This window comes from Tetrao urogallus, assembly GCF_951394365.1.
Source record: "Tetrao urogallus genome assembly, chromosome: Z".
Taxonomy (NCBI): Eukaryota; Metazoa; Chordata; class Aves; order Galliformes; family Phasianidae; genus Tetrao; species Tetrao urogallus.
This window is the reverse complement of record NC_136816.1, coordinates 8,825,042-8,837,962: the sequence shown is the minus strand read 5'-3', so window position 1 is coordinate 8,837,962 and position 12,921 is coordinate 8,825,042. Positions and strand designations below refer to the sequence as shown.

General features: G+C 38.6%; 1 protein-coding gene across 1 annotated transcript in view; it reads left to right on the top strand.

Moving 5' to 3' along the window:
- The window catches only part of SNCAIP (synuclein alpha interacting protein), a gene marked incomplete at both ends in the record, with an annotated part of 48,850 nt that overhangs the window by 19,750 nt on the left and 16,179 nt on the right, over nt 1-12,921 (top strand). Inside the window, 3 exons of the mRNA XM_079548945.1 lie at nt 321-500; nt 7,413-7,526; nt 11,918-12,043. Coding sequence (XP_079405071.1) covers nt 321-500; nt 7,413-7,526; nt 11,918-12,043 — 420 coding nt within the window. The remainder of the gene's footprint in view (nt 1-320; nt 501-7,412; nt 7,527-11,917; nt 12,044-12,921) is intronic.

Sequence of the window (12,921 nt, the reverse complement as noted above, 5' to 3'; positions counted from 1 at the left end):
TAGGCAGAATTTAGGAAAATGCAGATGTTTTTACCAGTTCTTTGTTGGACTATAAGCTAAAGCTACTGAAGGTCTTGCACTGTTATATGCCATTTGCACCAGGAAAGAAACTAAGCAGTGAATCTAGTCAATGAGCAACCTGCTTCTGTCCTTTTGCTAATGGTAGCCAGGTGCTGTACAAATGAAAAGCTTCTGATTTTGAGATATGAAAGAACATAGCTATGGGAAAATGTCTTTGTCTTATATCTTGGGTTCTAAGGCTTAAACTTCACAGTATTTTTCATCCTTAGTTGTAACTAACATAACACCTTCTTTAACAGCCACATTTAGCAGCAGATAATCTGGATAAGATTCATGATGAATGTGACAACAATCTGTTGCATGTAGCAGCATCAAAAGGACATGCAGAATGCCTGCAGCATCTCACTTCTTTGATGGGTGAAGACTGCTTGAATGAAAGAAACATGGAGCAGCTAACTCCAGCTGGTTTAGCAATAAAGGTAACTCAATCTCTGTCTCTACTGTAGTGTGACATAAGGGCAATTTAGCTTCTTTCTGTGATTTGAGTAGGTAATAGATCCAGCAGGATGTTATTTTTCAAGCCTCTTGTTAAATGGAAAAAGAACAGTACCATTTAAGCCAATAAGTCTGTTATGATGTGGGATACTATGTCAGCTATACAAATAACATTGATGTTTTGTATGTTGCTGTCACTGAATATCATATTTTAATCAATTAACTGACTAAAAAATTGCAGTGTTCATAGGAACATTCATATAATTTGTGCTCAGTTGTATCTGTAGGGAACATAAAAATTCTTACAAATATATGTGGGATCTTGAAAGAGAGATGCGAAACCGTGCTTACAAAGCATGAAAAAACTGATCCACATCTGGACTTGAAACTTTCTGGCTGTCTGGAACAGTTGCATCAAAGTTAATATCTACATTTTTACAGAGCAATCCATAAGAAACTGCAAAAATTAGTGTGAAAGCATACTGGAAAACCTACTACATAGCAAAGTATGGAACTGAATGGTGATTCTTGGCTAAAGTAAACCATGCTGTGTACTGAAGGCTGGTGTAGGGCCAAACTTACCCTGAGTCTTTCATAATTAAGGTTGGATGGTCAAAGACCATTCCTCTTAGTCACTGAATACTTTAAGAACAAAAAATGGAAGTGGTGACGACTGTTCCTGATTTTTCATTTTTTTTTACTGTTTGCTTCTTGGGAAACTTGAGTAACTGACAGACAACTGGTAGATTCTAGCCTGCAGGTTTGTATCTTGGAGAGGTCATTCCAATGACCTGGTGACCTCATACTGGTCTCAGGGATTTTATTCCATTTAATGAGAATAAAGTTAAACAGATAGTTAGCTACACTAATGAATTGCTCTTATAAAAGTCATATATTTAGCTTCAGTACCCTGGCCCATGTCCAACTTGAATAATTATATTCTGCCAATTTGAAGTCTTACAGTTTTACTTGGAAGTAGTTTTCTTTCTTGTTATTTCAAGATAGGTAGATAAGACATTTATGATATAGTTATGTTTGACCTTTTTTCTCCAGAACGATTGCTGTTTAATAATCAGTTTTTGTAAAAGTTCTGTCACACCTGAGCCATGCTTTGGCATTTCTAGAAAAATGTGTAAACATAATGGAATTATTCGTGTAAAGGAGAGTGCTCAGGCCCGAGAGTTTCTAATGAAGACCTGCATGATGGCTGGGCTGGTCATGTGCAAGAGCCTTAAAGTGATGTGGCATAACTAAACTATACAGCTCTTAATCCTTACTCCCAAAATACTCTGATACCAAATAGAGTGGACTTTATTCTTCTTGCTTGTACTGTAACTCAGATAATGATATACCATGTGGGACACACATCTCTGTTCCACAAGAATAACGATTATCAGAATGAAATAAAGCTTGTATGCAGGAACATACACTTCCATGAAAGGTAGTTTCAGCAGATAATTTAGTGGTGACAAATAGCATTTGCCAGTAAATAATGAATTACTATAGCAAGTGATTTTGATTCAGGACTTCTTTCTGACATAGAGCTAAAAGCTACAGTGAAAATGTAATGGTATATCGTGGCCATGTTTATTTTTCATGACTGTGTAGAAACTCTCCATGAATTAGAAGAAAAATATGTTACATACCAGGTACTTCATTAATTCATTATATTAATTTTAAATTTAAATTACGTGATTATGATACATAAAACACATTTATCATTTAGGCATGCTTACTAATATTTGAATACAAATTTGCTGATGAAGATTTTTCTAACACAATGAAAAGAATACAAGTAATTTCATTGATAAGAGCTTACTGATATTCAGAGAAATAGAAGAAAGTAAGTGAAGTAAAACAATGTGCACTTAAATGTGTATACACATGCTTATATATGGAAGAAATAAAATAAATATAAAATTGATTCTGTTTTTTTCCTTCTTCCAAGTTATTTGAAATGAGTTAATATTTTTTACGTCCTTATCCTTGTTTTTGTAAAAACAAATCTGGAACTTGAAATTGATATTTCTTTTCTTTGCACAATAACTTTTTCCTTTTTATGCATTCAGAAAGCTTTGTGTTCTGTGTCTGCTGGCTTGATTTTGACTGAGTGCTTGAAATATAAATTTTTAGCTATATAATAACCTATATATTCTATTAGCTATAACATATAATAACCTTCATGAAAATATCAGAGTGTGCGTTGTGATAAACTGCATCTGCTGAGATATAATTGTTGAAAGGGGAAACTGCAGCAAAAGAAGCTGCTAAAACCTCCTGCCTTTACACCAGCCCACAAGTAAACTCTGAAGAAAATGTATCCATCTATTTTTGCAGCACCTACATCGTACTTTGTAGAAACTTGCTGTAAGAGTGTAGATAGCACTTAAGGACTCTTGAGATTGGGATGTAAAAGGTGTTCAAAACAAGAACAACCTCCTTGTTTGTGTTTGATCACAACTGGTGCCACTAAAAAAAGCAGAGGGTCTTAGTAATTGGAAACTTTGCTGAGAGGCATTGAGGCATCCATCTGCCCCCCACATAACTTCTCTAGAGGGGTTTGCTGCCTCTAGAAGAGGATACCAAGTATGATAATGCCAGATGACTACTATCCCTTCCTGGTGTTTCAAGCTAGCTCACACAAGGCTGTAATCAGGAAATTGAAAAATACCAAAAAAGGCTTTGCATCCCTTGGAGAGGTGTTGAGGGGACTGGGAGCATGGGTAGTGTTCTCCTGAGTCCTCAGTTGGAGACTGGGATACAGGCAGAAGGAGTAAAAGAGTCTGAGTTGCCCTCTATATTAAAAAGTGGGTAGGCTGTGAGGAGCTCCCGCTGTGTAACAGTCATGAACACGTTGAGAGCCTGTGGGTTAAGATTAGAGATGGGACCACTAAAGAGCAGCTGGTGGTTGGGGTCTACAACTAGCCACGTGACGAGGGGAGCCTAATGGTGATGCCTTCCTGCTTCAGCTGAAATAAATGTCACACTCACCTTATCCTGATGGGAAATTTCAACCACCCATATTTCTGTTGGGAAAACAATTTGGTGAGGTGCAAGTGTTCGGGAGACTCCCGGAGTCCACTGATGACAACTTGCAGATTAAAATATTGGACAGATGCACCAGAGGTGAACCTGATGCCCACCAATGTTGAAGAGATCTTTAAAGACATTAAGATTGGAGGCAGCCTGAGCTGCAGAGACTATGCCTTCATGAGCTCAAGAGAAATAGGCTTGACAAAGAGTGAAGTCAGAAACTTAAACTTCAGGAGACCGATCTTCAGACTGTTTAAGGAATTTTTGAAGACTAGTGAGAAGCGGCATTCCTTGTGGATCAGTGTTGGGACTGGTGCTTTTTAGCATCTTTGTAGGTGGCATGGACAGCGGGATCAAGCACACCCTCAGCAAGTTTGGAGATGACACCAAGCTGAGTGGTGCAGTTGACACACTAAAGGGAAGGGTTGCTATACAGAAGGACCTGGACAGGCTTGTGAGGTGGGCCTATGCCAACCTCATGAAGTTCAACAAGGCCAGGTGCACAGTCCTGCTCCTGGATTGGGGCAATATCAAGCACAGATACGGGTTGGGCGGAGAATGGTTTGAGAGCAGCCCTGAGGAGAAGGATTTGGGGGTGTTGACTGAGGAAAGATTCAGCACGAGCCGGCAGTGTCTGCTTGCAACCCAGGCAGCCAACAGTGTCATAGTGTCATCAAGAGTAGTGTGACCAGCAGGTCAATGGAATTGATTCTGCCCCTCTTTTCTGCTCTTGTGATACCCCACCTGGAGTACTGAATCCAGTTCTTGGGCCACCAGCACAAGAACAACATGGAGCTGTTGGAGTGAATACAGAGGAGGGCCATGAAGATAATCAGAGGGCTGAAGCACCTCCCCTATGGGGACATGCCGAGGGAGCTGGAGTTCTCCAGCCTGGAGAAGAGAAGGCTCCAGGGGAACCGTATAGTGGCCTGATAGTACCTGAAGGGGGTCTACAGGAAAGCTGGGACAGTTTGTAAGGACAGGTAGTGACAGGAAGAGGGGAAATGGCTTTAAACTGGAAGAGGGTATATTCAGACTAGATATTAGGAAGAAATTCTTTTCTGTGAAAGTGGGGAGACTCTGGCACAGGTTGCCCAGAGAGGTTGTAGATGCCTCTTCCCTGGAAACATTCAACTCCATGTTGCATGGGGCTGTGAGTAGCCTGATGTAATGAGAGGTGTCCCTGCCTATAGCAGGGGGTTGGATCTTAAAGGTTCCTTCCAACTAAAACCATTCTAAGATTCTATGATTTCTTGGGAAGCTGTCCTCAGAGACTAAGGACTGGAACAAAGCTGACTGCTCCTTAAGGATGCCCTTCTGAGAGTGCAAGAGCTCTCTGTTCCCAGTATAGGAAAACCAGTAGGGGAGACAGGAAACCACCATGGCTCCACAAGGACCTGTTGATCAAACTAAGGGAAAAGAAAGGCAAGTACAGGCAGTGGAAGCAAGGTCATGTCACCTGGGAAGAATACAAGGATGCTGTCTGGCCTTGCAGAGGTGGATCAGAAAAGCCAGGACACAGATGGAGCTGAATTTCGTGAGGGATGTTAATAACGATAGGAAGGTATTCCATAGGTACATTAGTCTGAAGAGACAGGCCAAAGAGAGCATCCCTCCTCTGATGAATGAGAAAGGTTATAAAAGATATAGAGAAGGCTGAGGTACTTAATTAGTTCTCTACCTCAGTCTTCGCTGGCAGACGGATTCTCACATCTTAAGTGTTACTTAACCTCTTGGTGGGAAACTGGGGGAGAAAAATGCCCCCCACTGTAAGGGCAGAGCACATCTGAGGTTGGCTCATGAGACTGAATGTGTGCAAGTCTATGGAGCCAGACAACATGCATCCCAGGCTTCCAAGGGAGCTGGCTGAGATGGTTACTGAGCCAATCTCCATCATATTTGAAAAGTCATGACTGTCCCCAGGGACTGGAAAAATGGAAACATCATTCTCATTTATAAGAAAGGTAGGAAGGAGGATCTGTGGAACTACAGGGATGAGCAGGAGATCTGAGACAGCTAACACAACTTCACCAAGGGAATATCGTGCTAGAACGATCTGGTGGCCTTCTGTGATGGAATGATGGCATTGGTGGACAAAGGGAAGGCAACAGATGTCATCTACCTGCACTTCCACAAGGCCTTTGACATGGTCCCCTACCACATCCTTATCTCTAAATTAGAGATACGTGTATTTGAAGGGTGGACTATTTAGAGAATAAGGAATTGGTTGGAAGGTCACAGCCAAAGGGTTGTGGTCAATGGCTCTATGTCCAGCTGAGGACACCAAGTGATGTCCTCAGCAGTCCATCTTCGAACCAGTACTCTTTAATATCTCTGACATAGATGAGAACCATGAAGATGATAAGAAGGTTGGAGACCTCATTATGTCCTTGCAACTCTTTACACAAGTATATAGTGACAGAACAAGAGGGAGTACTTTCAAACTAGAGGAAAGGAGATTTAGATTAGATGTCAGTGAGAAGTTTTTGTCTGTGAGGGTGGTGAGGTGCTGGAACAGGTGGCCGAGAGAGGTTGTGGATGCTCCATCCCTACAGGTCTTTAAGGTCAGGTTGGGTGGGGCCCTGGGCAGCCTGATACAGCCTTGTTCTAGCATCTGTTAGCCTTACCTGTGGCATGAGGAAATGGAACTTGTTGATCCGTGAGGTCCCTTCCAACCTGGGTGATTCTATCATTGTATGATTCTGTGATTCTATGATTACAGGTCCTAACACAAAAGGATTAAGTGTTCAGAAAAACATATGCTCCAAAAAGTATATGCTCCAAAAAGTATTACTATTCCAAAAGTAATGCCTCCTTTTTTTTATTATGTTGACTGATGATGTCCTAGGCAGATGTTGGTGATATGGCAGTAGAGGTTGAACCTTCCAACCAATATTCTATTACATTTTCTTGCCATGAGACAGATGGCAACAGAGGGGCAATCTAGCAAAATGGTGTCTGACATGGAAGTGCATAAGAAGACAAGCTCTGTAACTGAATTCCTCTATCGGAAAAAGGATGGCCCTGATTGACATTCATCAGTGCTTACTGAACATTTATGGAGACCAAACCGTGAATGTGAGCACAGTGACATGATGGGCAGTGCATTTCAAACAGTGGTGACAGCAACAGTGGTTACCTCCACTGGCACAGATTTTTGTGAGCTTTGCATGCAGGCTCTTGTTCAACACTGATGAAAATGAAGAGCTAATGGTGGTGACTGTGTTAAAAAATAGTGTTTTGTAGCTGAGAATTTGCTCTATTAAACAGTGTTACTGTGCTTTTTGTAACCGTTGTAGCTTCCATTGAAATAAATAGGAGACATTACTTTCAAAATTACTTAAAAATAATAATAGCTTAATCTTGCATGCACTTTGTTATTGATAAATGAAAACTAGACCTTATAGGGAAATACACTGTTCAACGTACTTTGGCAAATGAACCTTCACTCCAGACATTAAGTTTTGTTGTGTGGGTTGTAGAAGCATAGCTATGATTTTGTTCTTTATAATCTAAGAGTATGTAACAGGCATCAGATCATGTGCGTAATATTTCACTGCCTCTTGAACTGATGTATGCTGTGGTGTCATTCAGCAAATATTCTGTACTGTAGTTTGACTCAGCTATACTTTTAGGAATGAGAAGATGGAAATCCCAGGGCAAGTATAAGCTGATGGCATATTGTAAATAATGTAATACTTAGATAAGATAAACAAACGTAATACTTGAGAACAGATAAAAGATGAACTGTCAAAGAAACTGGAATTTCATAACATGCTAATAATTCTAATAAGCTTCTTCATGTTAAGTAGACATGTTTGGATTGAAACAGATAAGATTTTTAATTTTTTTTCTTTGTTTAGAATGGTCAGCTGGAGTGCGTTCGGTGGATGGTGAGCGAAACAGAAGCTATTGCAGAACTAAGTTGCTCAAAAGATCACCCAAGCCTTATTCATTATGCTGGCTGCTATGGTCAGGTATGATTTTCACTTTTTCAAAAAGATTACTGAATTATTCACATAGGAATTTCAGTTTAAAGAATCTTTATTATTTTGTGGTTCTTAAAAACAGATGTTTGTAATTAGTTCTAATGTTGAAAGAACATTTCCCACTTTGAATTTTTTTTTTTTCATTATTCTCCTTATTAAGTCCTTTTTTTTTTTTTTAAGTAATGGTTTGGGGAGGTTACATGGATTATTATGCCAGTCTATCAGTCCCATGACAATCAGGCAAATATAGCATCATGATCCCTTGCTTTCCTAGGACATGTCAGAAAATTGTCAAACTTTTTGGATAGTTCTGATTCCTTTTACAGGAGAGATTAATCTCAAAAAAAAAAAAAAAAAAAAAAAAAAAAGGAAGAAAGAAAATTGGCATATTGAGACAATCTAGGAATTCATTATACTGGCAGTAAAGCGAAGCATGGCAAAACTTGAACATCATCTGTACAACTTTGGTTTTATTGAGAATTATGTATAAAAATATGTTGCAAACCAATCCTGTTCCACACCTAGCTTACATATAAATCTGATCATGAGAAACCACACAAGTACAGCATTTTGGTACTTGGCTAATGTCTGGGGAAACATATACAGCTCGACTGCACCACATTCTCCTCTTACAGTCCGTTTTTCCTAAACAGGCCTTACAATAACCGCTGTTCAAAAGATCTTCTCTAGAATATGCTATACAAGGAATAGTAATTGGTTATTCTTCTCTGATGTTTTTGGAAGATGAGCCACTCATATCATCCATTTTCTTCAAAAGACATTAATGGGAAATGCAGAAAATACGCTATTGTTGTGCTAATGCTTTTGTTGATCCAAAGAAACTTAGCATTCTCTTTCCAGTACAAGCATGGTTGTTTCCTGCTATGCCATAAAAATACTGTGGCATGTTCCTGCTGTTAACTGATTTTTTCAAGCATAGATTTGTAGACAGGGGTAGAAAAAGAGGAGCATATCTGGAAGGCTGTGAATCTGGAAGTCCACTCTTCATCTTGCTGCATCCTGAGCCACCACAGACACCTTTGTTCTCATGCTGTGCTAATTCCTCTGTATGTCTCTGCTCACCTGTTACGCAGATGTCACTAGTGCAAATTAGCAATCTGCTGGACGTACTGATTAATTGTCCTGCTTTCTGTAACAAGTTTAGCTTATAAAACTTTCACTGAAGATAAGGAAGCTGGGAGCCCCATCAGAACTGGATCTGAGTAAAGGTTGTTTGTTACTAGAAAGAAAGTTTGGAAGAGAAAGCTTCATATGAATTTAGGCTTGTGTCTTCATTTCACTGATGTAATTTTTCCTCATCTCTAAATGTGTTTATACAAACTAAATCCAGTGAACTCTGTTGTTGTGTTTTTTTCAGTGAGCTATGCTGTCTACTGTTAGGAATAGATTTGGCAGGCTTAATCCAGATATTCTTTTAGAGCAGAATGGAAGCTCCACCAGTTAAGAAATGCCAGCTATAGTTAACCATGCACGAAATGTAGAAAGGTGATATAAAAAGTGCTGCCAAATTTTTTTAGTTAGTTGAATGCCAAAGAAAGTTCACATGTAACGTCAGCTCTTTTTTTTTAATTTTTTCTTTTAATAATCTATAAATGTCTTGCAAACATGAAGGAATGTTGAGGCTGAAGAGAAGCCAGATTATCTTGCCCAACTGTGTTAAGAAGAAAGAAGTTTAGATATTCAAATGTGTAGTTGGCACTATCCTCGAAGTTTTAATTTATTTTACCATTAGTTACGTGAGAGATAATCCATGTAAACACTGGTCTTGGCAGAATTGCAGGAGTAATATTTTTACAAGGAAGACCTGTTATAGAATCTTTCTCTATGAGTCAGCCCATCCATTGTTTCCCCAGGCATTAGGAATGCACACCATATTTTTCTTGAACAACTATCATTTAGAATGGGCAGCAAAACTGAGTTCATAGCAAAGCTCCTATGTTAAAAATCATCAAACCACAGCCATGGCCAGAATCCAAAAGCATTTCAGCAGTGCTGTATTTTGTCCAGTGTGAGAGGAACTACATATGTTCAACTAATGGAAGAAGAGCTTGTAACCAACCTGGAGCCTGGTCTGCAAACCTCCTGCCAAGGGTTTCTTTAAGTATGAGGTCTTGCAAGAAGCAACCATGGTTGACACAGCTTGCCATAACAGGTTGTTGGTGCATGACACATTACATAACATTTGATTCTGCCACAGGCATGTGTATTTAGTCCTGGCTTTGAAGAGCTATAGTTTCTTTCCAACATGGACTACATAGGGAAGAGACATAGTGTGGGGGAATGCCAAGTGTTTGTCACATTCAGGTGCAAGAGAATCAGGAAGGGCTTCAGGAAACCAGAGCTACAGTGTGACTGAAAGGTTTTTGTGTGCGTCTTGGCAGCGGCGTACTGCTGGAAATCACAATGTGCTGGGGAGAATGTGTAGCACAGACACACAAATGCACATTTATGCACTTCAGGATGTTTCCCTTCAGCTTGGTGACCACCATATGGTCATATGTCTTTTCACACATCTCACAGTTTTCAATTCAAAAACCTAGTATTTACTGGGAATTTATTAATTAATCAAAATCAAGTAATGGGCAAAGATTAGCTGTAGAGTTAGTACACTTCACCATGCTAAGCCTTCCATTTGTAGTCCATTTAACAATTTGGACAGTTTTTCTTTACTGTTCTTCCTATTTCAAAAGCCAGCTGATGGAGCCAAAGTCTGCAGCTTGTCCCAAAACAGAAAATATGTTTTATGATATTTTTCTAGATTTTACTTTTATAGGGAAGTTTGAATTATTGTTAGGTCTGAAATATGCCAGCGTGATATTAATCATTGCTACAAAATAAGACTGTTGAGTCTTAAAATGATCAGATATGCTGAATAATTTGACACTGTTTATCAGGTCCTGTTACACAACAAGTATGTGATTACTTTACCTTATCAAAATCTTACAGGTAAATGTTATTATTCTTCATTTTGTCTGAATAAATCGTATCAATGATGTTAAGCCTATTTCTCTCTATTTCTAAGTGCCCTCGTCTTCCAAATATATAAGCATTACTAAAGTGATAAATAATATATGATTTTTCATTCTTCAGTAAGTGAAGAAAAAAGTTGTTTTCCCTGTGTTTGTGCGTGATGTCAAAGATCTGTTACAATACTGTCATGTGGGGGAAACACAAACTATTTTAGCAGGCCTCTAATGTTGTTCTTGTGATCAGTTCTAAGTTCTCTAAGTAGAGATGATGTCACTTAGTTACCCATCCTAGTACTTGGTTTCTATGTTGATAAAATAAATTACTAAAAAGCATAATTTGCTCCGTGCTGATTGGGATTGTAAAATTACAGACTATGCTCAATATTTTGGTTATGGAATAAATGTGTTCTGAAAAAATACATAATTTCTAGGCAGAGGAATTTTTCTAAAATATTATTCTTTTCATTATTAATATATAAGCACAATTCACATGAGTAGCATAATTCTTCTCTGCTGCTTGCCAACACCAGAGGCAGCTCCAGAAATTGCTCAGAAGTATTTTTAAAGGGATATGTGATCTCAAGTTGTCTCTCTGTGTTGACTACCAATTATATATGCCAGCTATATCAGCTGGCATTCAGAAATATAAATACCTATTCTTTTACCCTGTAATAAGAAGAAATTGCTGTTAAAATGAAATACAGAGAAGTTAAGTTCTAGACACTATAGCCCTCTGAAGCAGAAAGCAGAGAGATTCAGGTGCTTGAACAGATGGAGTTGCTTCAAGGACACTTAAAAAGTCAGAGGTTCCGTCTTTCCTCTAACAACTCAGTGCACTGACAGAGAGTTCAGGATGGCATACTTCCTGATTTTAGTTCTATTGCTTCTCTTCTTGCACAGTAGTCAAGAGCTGGGGCACTATGACAAGTCTGTTCAGCTCAGTGATCTGTGCATACTCCTGTTTTAGTTTTCCAAAGATGCTTATGAAGTTCCACCAAGTGTCAAAAGAAGTTTTTCAGGTTGGAAAGCAAGATGTGCTATGTCAGTTGTCCTTTCCAGGGGGTAGGCGTGCATGCTTTTCCGTGTACAATCTGTGAAAATGTGTTACTTAATGCAGATTCTTCTTATAAAACAAATACAGTATTGTGGTGTATTGCTTTGGAAAAAATAAATAAATAAATAAATAAATAAATAAATAAATAAAAAGCACCTAGAGGCAGGCTTCTGATAGACCAAGTCCTGCAAAAGTGAGAGAGACTGAAATCAAGGTCTTGCAAAAGCAGTTATTGGTCAGTGCTATACCAGATGACAATACCGGCATTCCTCTAGTACCTGTCCATTCTTATTATTCCTTATCTTTTGTGGCATCTCTTTCACCCCTTCTCTTAGGAGAAAATCCTTCTATGGCTTCTTCAGTTTATGCAAGAACAAGGGATTTCACTGGATGAAGTTGATCAGGATGGAAATACTGCTGTTCACATAGCTGCTCAACATGGCTATCTAGGATGTATACAGGTAGAGTATTATCTATATCAGAAATGTAGTTTAAGTCAAATGAATTTTGAATTATGAGCTACTGAACTATTAAAATGTTTACAGGAAACTTTACACGTAGAACTAGTTATTGATACCTTAAGATATACTGGAATAAACAAATAGAACTCAGACTAAAACACCATAAAGTTCTTTTTTAAAATTCTATTATGCTATTTTGAACCTAAAGTAAACATGCTGCCAGAAGATAGCATGATTATTTAGTTTAGGCAAGAGCAGTTAATACATGTGTTGCTCTGTAAAAAAAGGGCAGCCAATATGGATGTGATCTTCTTACTGATTTTGATGTTTTCCTTCTGTTTCTTTTTCCAATGAAAAGTTGCAGCTCTTCTTAGCAAAGTCTAAAAGTTGCAATTTGTTCTGTGTGGTAGGATTTCCACCTTGAGCAAACCATTCTTTCCAGAGTTGTAATCTTTTAGTGTAACGATACGAAACATAATAGTGTGATAGTGATTTCTTAAACAAATTGTATTTCCACAAAGAGCAATACAGCTTTGTTATACAGAGCTGCTTTAAAGGGAATTTGACCTGTTGAGAGAAGATTTGTATGGCTACAGTGCTTCTGAGAGCCAGATCTGAATAAATCAGTTTGGATATCTCTCTACAGTACCAGTGTTCAATGTAGACAAGCTAAAAACGCTGTATGGTTGAACTGAATGGCGCTTGGAAAAAAAAAACCAACTTCACTTTGTCTTGAATCAAGGACACAGATGTACCCTTTGTCCATCAGAGTCGACAGAACCATTAGTCACAGGAGTACATTCTAGTATTTCTTGGTGGGATCACTTTGAATGAAAGCTGTTTGGAGAAGAAATAGTAATAAAATTAATTCAGGCAAC